The sequence below is a fragment of the Dipodomys merriami genome, unplaced genomic scaffold (assembly GCF_024711535.1).
Source record: "Dipodomys merriami isolate MVZ:Mamm:240054 unplaced genomic scaffold, mDipMer1.0.p SCAF_233, whole genome shotgun sequence".
NCBI classification, from domain to species: domain Eukaryota; kingdom Metazoa; phylum Chordata; class Mammalia; order Rodentia; family Heteromyidae; genus Dipodomys; species Dipodomys merriami.
This window is the reverse complement of record NW_027203749.1, coordinates 914,814-924,132: the sequence shown is the minus strand read 5'-3', so window position 1 is coordinate 924,132 and position 9,319 is coordinate 914,814. Positions and strand designations below refer to the sequence as shown.

At 45.4% G+C, this 9,319-nt stretch overlaps 1 protein-coding gene across 1 annotated transcript; it reads left to right on the top strand.

Moving 5' to 3' along the window:
- The first annotated feature begins 206 nt into the window (after positions 1-206).
- Positions 207-8,968, top strand: LOC138835273 (killer cell lectin-like receptor subfamily B member 1). The gene is made up of 6 exons (XM_070033842.1): positions 207-291; positions 4,563-4,661; positions 4,784-4,858; positions 5,569-5,723; positions 7,549-7,664; positions 8,815-8,968. The coding sequence occupies exons 1-6, from the start codon at positions 207-209 to the stop codon at positions 8,966-8,968; spliced, it is 684 nt and encodes a 227-aa protein (XP_069889943.1).
- The last annotated feature ends 351 nt before the right edge of the window (positions 8,969-9,319 follow it).

Below are 9,319 nucleotides of genomic sequence, written 5' to 3'. Positions count from 1 at the left end.
GCACAATCAAGATGTTCTAGAATGTCATTCCAGAAAAATCAAGTGTCAGAGGCCTTCAGTTCAACATGTTAGGGACCAGCCTTTGTCTCATGTGGGTGTGGGCCGGAGGTGGACAGCAAACCACTCTCCCACACAACTTCCGCCGGCTGATGTTTTCTGTCTCACACTGAACCTTTGCTTCTAGAATGTCACCTCTTCTTCCAGCCATGGAATCCTCCGTCATAGATGCTGATGTCAATCTAGCCAGGGCCCCTGCTCAAGAGAGTGCCACCTCCTCCACGCTCCCTCCGGGTAAGTGGCTGGGTTTTTCTGCCCTTTGGGTTTTGTGTTCTTCTGGAGTTGGTGCTTTCCTCTCGTGTTTTTTTGTTTGTGTTCCCTTTGCTTTGTGGATCTAGGTGAAGCACATTCATAAAGCTTGGCCCTGGATCATTATCATTTGGAGGTTTAACACTGTCCACCTTTCTTCCTTCTGTTATCATTCTCTCCTTTCTCTCCTTCCTTTCAACACAGAATATGGATTTTGCTTCTCCTGTTGGAGCTTTGTTCAATGCCAGAGATTCTTACAGCTTCCTGCACAGAATCCTAATACTGAGATTCTGTGACTGTGAAGTTGTGTTCACGGGATCTCTGTCAAAATACAACGAGAGTGCTAGGCACCAGTGCTCAGGTCTATAATCCCAGCTGCTCAGGAGGCTGAGATCTGAAGATTGCATTTCCAAGGTAGCGCAAGCAGGAGAGTCTGTGAGACTCTTATCTCCAGGGAGATGGTGAGAAAAGCCAGAAATGGAGCTGTGGCTCAAGTGGTAGAGCACCAGCCTGGAACACAAAAGCTCAGAGACAGTGCCCAAGCGCTGAGTTTAAGGCCCAGGACTGGCACAAGAAGAAAGAGAAGGAGAAGAAGAAACACAATATGAAAGATTTTATGAAGACTTAGTAAAGAACTTTCTTGAATTACAACCTGATGCTTTTTAAGTTAATGGTAGAACTTTTTTTTACAAGTTACAGGATACAGGAGATCAGCAATTAGCCTCTTTACTGTTTCTTTTCCTCTTCCTGTCTCTCTGTCTCGCTCTCCCTCTCTCTGTGAGTCTCTCTCTGCCTCTCTGTCTTTCTTTCTCTCTCTCTGTCTCTCTCTTTCTCTGTCTCTCTTTCTCTGTCTCTTTCTCTGTCTCTCTTTCTCTGTCTCTTTCTCTGTCTCTCCCTGTCTCTCTGTCTCTCTGTCTCTCTGTCTTTCTGTCTTTCTCTCTGTCTTTCTGTCTGTCTGTCTGTCTGTCTGTCTGTCTGTCTCTCTGTCTCTCTCTCTCTCTGTCTCTCTCTCTCTCTCTCTGTCTCTCTCTCTCTCTCTCTCTCTCTCTCTCTCTCTCTCTCTCTCTCTCTCTCTCTCTCTCTCTCTCTCTCTCTCTCTCACTCTCACTCTTATGCAGGTCCTAGGCATTGAACACAGGGGCTGGACGCTCTCCCTGAGCTCTTTTTCCCAAGGCTGGTGCTCTACCCCTTGAGCAAGAGCTCCACTTCTGGCTTTTTGGTAATTCATGGGAGATAAGAGTCTCACCAGTTTTCCTGCCAGGGCTGGCTGGGAGCTAGGGAGTCACTGGGATTACAGGCATGAGTGACCAGTGCCGGGCCTATTTAATGTGTTTTCAGAGTTCAGGAAGTTCATGGCGTGAGAGAGCTACTTGGGGATTTCCTGATGCTTTCAAGGATTTTCATCCCTGAGCTTAAAGCAAAAACCTTAAATATCACAGTCTGAAATCCCCTCACAATGCGGGTAAAAACAAAAGAAAGAAAAATACAAGGATTTATTTCAAGTCAGGGAAATCATATGTTAGAAATAGAAGGCCTGGAATGGAGGAGAAGAGACTAGAAACTGAGGAAGAAAATACTTCATTAGCTATATATAGCTTTATGTTATATTTGCTATGATAAATGTACATATTTACATACACATATATTGTATTCTCTTCTGAATTCAAACAGAATTTTCTGACAATATTACCATTGTAATTACGTTTCCAACATAATTTCCATTGGTGGAATCTGTTTTATGATTACATTTTACTATTTACATGTATTTTTTTTTTTTTGGGTCCGGTCATGGGGCCTGAACTCTGGGCCTGGGCGCTGTCCCTCAGCTCTTCAGCTCAAGGCTAGCGCTCTACCACTTGAGCCACAGCGCCACTTCCGGCTTTTTTGTTTTTGCTTATGTGGTGCTGAGGAATCGAACCCAGGGCCTCGAGCATGCAAGGCAAGCGCTCTACCACTGAGCTACCTTCCCAGCCCTTTACATGTATTTTAATGCAATTAATATGTGTTCAATTATAAATATAGTTCTATTGTTATTATTTATTAAGGTATCATACAGAGAGCTTACAATTCTGTAAATTGGGTAACGAGTACAGTTCGTGGTATGTCATATTTTTGGAGTTTCTTGTAGACACAAATTAAGTTATCCATTTTCAGTGGGACCCTTTGGCTCCTGCCTGTCATCCTAGCTACTCAGGAGGCTGAGCTGGGAGGATCATGGTTCAAAGCCAGCCTGGGTAGGAAAGTCCATAAAACCTTTATCTCCAGTGAACTACCCAAAAGCCTGAAGTAGAGCTGTGGCTCAAGCGTAAAACACCATCCCTGAGCACAAAAGCTCAGGGAAAGCATCCAGGCCCTGAGTTTAAGCCTCAACACTGGAGCACGCGCACATACACACACACACACACACACACACACACACACACACACACACACTGTCATATAGTCATTCTATAAGCCTTTTTTTTTTCCTGGTGCCAGCCCACTGGTATTGCTTTTTTTGTATCTTTAAGGCTGGTGCTCTACTACTTGAGCCTCAGCTCCACTTTTGACTTTGTGCTCCTTAATTGGAGATGAATCTCATGGGCTTCCCAGCTTTCGCTTGGCTTGGAATCAAGTTATTCAGACCTCCACCTCCTGAGTAGCAGGGATTATAGGTGTGAGCTCCTGTCTCCTCTTCTCTCCTCTCCTCTCTACATTCTTTCCTTCCTTCCTTCTTCCTTTTTTCCTTCCTTCCCTCTTTCTTTCATTTCTTTTCCTTCTTTCCTTTATCTCCTTTTCCTTCTTTCCTTCCTTCCTTTCTTTCTTTCTTTTTGACTCTCTTCCTTTCTCTTTTCCTCTCTTTGTTTCTCTCTCTCTTTTTCTGTATCTCTTTCTTCCTTCTTTTCTATTGGGATTTGAGCTCAGGACCTTGCTAGGCAAAGTCTTCCTCTTGTCACACAGCATTCTCCCATCAAGTAAATCCCACTGCCGTTTTCCCATGAGGCTCTGGGGCAGTGTGTTTGGGTGAGCTGGCTGCATTTTACATGGGAAAGGGGAATCTTCTCTGTCTTCCTCACCTTTGGCCACAGTCAGCTGCTGATCAGGCAGCTTAAGGATAAAGGAAACCTGATTTCAGACTAGAAATGCAGGGAGAAGGGAGGGAGGTGTCCCTTAAACATTATTTATCCAGAGGCCCAAAGCTGTGAGTGTAGAAAATCGGATCTGTTGTCCATCAGCCCATACAATGAGACCCTTGAAGTGAAATCAACAAGAAAAAAAAAACTAATAAGTAGAAGATGCTTATAGCAAAATGTAGACTTTGACAATGGCGACAGAACAACCCTCTGCTGTGAAACCACAAGCAACCCCATGCTGAGTGCTCTCACAACACACTAGGGGGTTGATCTCAGCCCAGCCACAAAGTCCTGATGGACTTGAGTAGCACTCTATTTTTCTCTGTGGTCAAATGGTGAATCATTTCCTCTGTGAACTTAGGGGATAACACACACCGAGTTCAAACCCACTACAAACACACACATACACACGTGCACACACATGCACACACACATACACAAATGAAAAATAGTGAGAGGACTGGGAAGGCGGCTCAGTGGTGGAGCGCTCGCCTAGCATGCATGAAGCCCTGGGTTCGATTCCTCAGCACCACAGACACAGAAAAAGCTGCAAGTGGTGCTGTGGCTCAAGTGCTAAAGTGCTAGCCTTGAATCAAAGAAGCTCAAGGACAGCACCCAGGCCCTGAGTTCCAGCCCCAGAATTAGCAACAACAACAAAAAAGAAACTAGTGAGAAAAATATTTAATGCTTTTCTAGACTCAAATCCCAACTTTAATTAGATTATCCATATGCTATACAAACTTGTTCATTTTAGTGCACATGTAGCCACATGAATAAAACAAGTGTGTGTGTGTGTGTGTGTGTGTGTGTGTGTGTGTGTGTGTGTGTGTGTGTGTAGCACACACAGATGTTTTTGCTTTTATTTTGTGTTGGGTTTGTTTTTTCTTTCTGTCAATTGTGGGGCTTGAACTCAGGGCCTGGGCACTGCCCCTCAGCTCTTTTGCTCAAGCTGAGCGCTCTACCACTTAAGCCACAATGCCACTTCCAGTTTTCTTGTGGTTCACTGGGGATCAGAGTCTCACACACTTTTCTGCTCAGGCTGCCTTTGAACCACCATCTTCACATCTCAGCCTCCTGAGTAGCTGGGATGACAGGCATGAGCCACCAGCCCCCAGCTGAACAAGTATTTTTTGCTCTGTTTAGATGTGTGTCGGGGGCCCCGTTGGCACGGGCTGGTGCTGAAGCTTTCCTGGGCTCTTATAACTCTGCTGGTCCTGGTCGTGTGTAGGCTGAGCATGGAAGGTGAGTGAGGCAGGATCTGGGATCTCAGAACTTGCTCTCTGTCTCCATGGCAACTCAGAGCATCCTGACATCCTTTTAAGCACACATTTCAATACATAACCCTTTGATGTATTCTTTGCTAGTGGTATACTTAACACAAAGGTCGCCAGCAGAAGAGGGTACTGTGGACATTCAAGAAAACAGGATGGAGACAACAGGTAAATTGCCTTACCTTGAATTTCCTGACGGCTAACACAGGGTAAATATCACATGTTCAATAACCACACACGAGGACCCCATTCACATGCGGGCTTCATGCTTGACTAAATTAAAGGGGGGGAAATGTTGAGGGCTGGGAATGTGGCTCAGTGGTAGAGCGCTCACCTAACATGCATGAAGCCCTAGGTTTGATTCCTCAGTACCACATACATAGAAAAAGCCAGGAATAGAGCTGTGGCTCAAATGGTAGAGCGCTAGCCTTGAAGGAGAAAAGCTCAGGGCAGCACTCATGCCCCGAGTTCAATCCCCAGGACCAGCACCAAAAACTAAAGAAGAAGAAGAAAATCCTTCCTGAAAAACAATGCTATTCAGCGACTTGTATTTGTGGATGAATATGTCATTTGGCAGAAATTTTTTCACAATACTTCCTGTGGTCTTTGTCTTGGATTTAGTGAAATCGGTTACTGTTGGCCATATACTTTGCTTTAGACATGCACTTTTTAGGTGAGTTAGATATTGCTGTCTATTTAGGAAAATTAACACTGGTGATGAATTTGATGAAAATGAGAAATAGTCCTGTTTTGGTGAGTGTGTGGTGTGTGTGTGTGTGTGTGTGTGTGTGTGTGTGTGTGTGTGTGTGTGTGTGTGTGGCGGGCTGTGATTCAGCAGGGGCTGGGTGGAAGTTCAACCTCTTCCATTTCTTCTGTAGAGAGACCAGCCATGGTAGCGTGTCCTGTGTCTTGGCATCAACTTGGAGACAAGTGCCTATTTCTATCATCTACACCTTTGTCTTGGAATGACAGTCTGACCGACTGCTCCACTAAGCAATCTAACCTGCTGCTCATTCACGATGGGGAGGAGCTGGTGAGTGGTGAGGGGAAACGCCTTCCCAGCACTCAACGCCCTGTGACCTGTGCCAGGACCTCTGGAATTTCACCAAAGACTCTATGTAGTGGAAGTGGAGACTTGAGATTTGCAAAGCTTATCCTGCAGGAGAATAAAGAGCAAAGGCTCGATATGCCTTTGTCTACATGCATCCTTCCTTCCTTCCAATCACTATCCACCCTTCCATCATCCATCATCCATCACCCACCATCCATCCACCAATCATCTTCCATCACCATCCATCCATCATCCATCCACCAATCATCTTCCCTCACCATCCATCCATCATCCATCCATCATCCATCATCCATCACCATCCATCATCCATCATCCATCACCATCAATCCATCATCCATCACAATCCATCAGCATTCTTCATCCATCACCATCCATCCATCATCCATCCATCATCCATCCATTATCCATCAGCATCCATCATCCATCACCATCCATCATCCATCACAATCCATCAGCATCCTTCATCAATCACCATCCATCCATCATCCATCACTATCCACCAACCATCATCATCCATCATTGATCATCCATCCATCATCCACTATTTGTCATCCATTATCCACCACCCAGTCATTATTATCATCTACCATCATCCATCATCCATCTGTCCATCATCCATCCATCATACATCTATTATCCCATCCACCATCCATCCATCCATAATCCAATCACTACCCATGCATCCACCCATCATCCATCATCCATTCATCACCCACCACCCACCCATTCACCCATTCAGCCATCATTTCTATCTCTATTTTTGTATTTATTTGTATATTTGTATTTTGTATTTCAATATCTATCATCTATTTTTATATCTCTATTCTGTATGTATCTATGTTTCTGTGTTTGTGTTTGTAATATTTGCGTGCATGTATCTATCTTTTCATGTCTACCCAATTTTTGTATGTATATCTGTATAACTCATCTATCTTTATGTTTATATGTAGGTATCTACATCTATGTATTAATGTGGATATATGTGTATCTGTCTTGAGAAAGAGAAATACCACAGAGAAGGCCGAATGAGGCACTTAGAAAATTGAGGATATGCTTACCGTGAGGGTGTTGCTACAGTGGGTTTTAGGGGTGTGTAGAATAAAATCAGGAACTGGTACTGGTGGCTCACACCTGTAATCCTAGCTACTCAGGAGGCTGAGATCTGAGGATCATGGTTCACAGCCAGCCTGGGCAGGATAGTTTGTGAGACTCTTATCTCCAATGAACCACCAGAAAACCGGAAGTGGTGCTGTGGCTCAAGTGGTACAGTGCTAGCTTTGAGCTGAAGAGCTCAGGGACAGCACCCAGGCCCTGAGTTCAAGCCCCACAACCAACAAGAAAGGAGGAGAGAGAGAGAGAGAGAGAGAGAGAGAGAGAGAGAGAGAGAGAGAGAGAGAGAAGGAGAGGGAGAGGGAGAGGGAGAGAGAGAGAGAAAAGAAAGAAAGAAAGAAAGAAAGAAAGAAAGAAAGAAAGAAAGAAAGAAAGAAAGAAAGAAAGAAAGAAAGAAAGAAAGGAAAGAAAGAAAGAAAAAAGCAAGACAGACAGAGACAGAAAGAAAGAAAGAAAGAAAGAAAGAAAGAAAGAAAGAAAGAAAGAAAGAAAGAAAGAAAGAAAGAAAGAAAGAAAGAAAGAAAGTCTGTGAGACTCTTAGCTCCACACAGCAGAAGTGGAGCTGTGGTTCAGGTGGTAGAGCGCTAGTCTTGAGCAAAAAAACCTCAGGAACTGCACCCAGGGCCAGGACCGGCACAAAAAATGTCATGTTGTCCTCTGTTCTCTTCTATCCCAGAGGCTCCTGGGGGACTTTCTGGAGCATGACAGACATCTCTACTGGATTGGACTACATTACTCAGTGTCGGAGAAGAAGTGGAAGTGGACAAACGGCTCTGAGTTCATTTCCTCCATGTGAGTCCTGGTGACGTCATCTGTTGGGTGTGCAGAAAGATGGAAACCCCATTTCTCCACAGAGGCATCTGAGTTTGGGCCAAGAAGTCTCCAGAAGCCAGAGCAGCCTGAGGAGATGAAGGATTCCCAGGAGGGATGTGAATTTGCACGAGGAAGCGTGCATTCCCCCTTTGAGCAGTGTGCATATGGATCTTTAATTTACTCCTTTATTTGGTGCTGGTCCTGAGGCTTGAGCTCAGGGCTTACACTGTCATTTGGCTCTTTCACTCTAGGCTGGTGCTCTACCACTTGAGCCACAGCTCCACTACCAGCTTTTTGGGGGTTCACTGGAGATAAGAGTCTCATGGAAATTTTTGCCCAGGACTGGCTTTGAACCATAATTCTCAGATCTCAGCCTCCTGAGTAGCTGGGATGACAGGCGGGCACCAAAAGCACCCGACTTCTAATAGAGCTTGAAAAGACCAGGAATAGGTATAACTTCTTTGGGAAGGGCCTGTGATTATGTCATAGTGCAGCTGGGCACTGGTGGTCACGCCTGTAATCCCAGCTACTCAGGAGGCTGAGCTCTGAGGATCAGGGTTCAAAGCCAGCCTGGGCAGGATTTCCATGAGACTCATCTGCAATTAAGCAACAAAAAAGTTGTTAGTGAAATTGTGTCTCAAATAATAGAGTGCTGGCCTTGAGCAATAATAGCTCAGGGACAGCATCAAGGTCCTGAGTTCAAGTCCCAGGACCCACTTTATCTCTCTCTCTCTCTGTCTATCTCTCTGTCTGTCTGTCTGTCTCTCTCTCTCTCTCTCTCTCTCTCTCACACACACACACACACACACACACACACACACACACACACACACACATGCACAAGAATGATTCTTCCCCAGTAAAGATGAAATCTAGAGTGTCCCAATCCTATTAGCTGTATGTAAAAGGCTTTGTGGCATCCTGTGATCTTGAACCTGTGTCCTTCCCTCTGTTTGTGACCTTGAACCCGTGTCCTTCCCTGTGTTTGTGATCTTGAACCTGTGTCCAGCTGACCCTGTGTTGTGCCGTGGTCTCGGGTGCTGGTGGGGGAGCGTGGAAGACACATTCCCCACGCTCACGCTCACGCTCACGCTCACGCTCACGCAGGGTTTGTGGCTCTACCCCTCAGCTTCCAGCTGACTGGCTTGTCACACGACCCCAGCGTGCGGCAGGACACCAACTGTGCACTCTTGACACACTCACGCTTGTATGCTGAAAGCTGCCAAGCTGAATTGAGATGGATCTGCCAGAAGGAACTTTCTAGAAAGAAATCACAGCAGTGACTCGCTCCTCAGCTTTCTGCCTTTCCGGTTTGCATCTCCACCCGGCCTCCCTGTGTCCTGGGAGGGCAATAATGATTGATGGTGCGTGTAAGAAAGAGGGAAATGTGGCCAGAAAAAAAAAGGAAATGTTAACAGGAGCAGAACCCCGCTTGCCTTCTGCTGTGTTCATGATGCGCGCATTTGAGCTCGGATCTCAGGAACCCCACAGAGAATTTTACCATCTGTATTCCTGCACAGACCTGGTGTGGAACTGTAAACTGCCTCTGTGTGTGTGTGTGTGTGTGTGTGTGTGTGTGTGTGTTCTAATACTCTGTGTGTATGTGTTTGTGCTGCTACTGTGTTTGTGTGCTG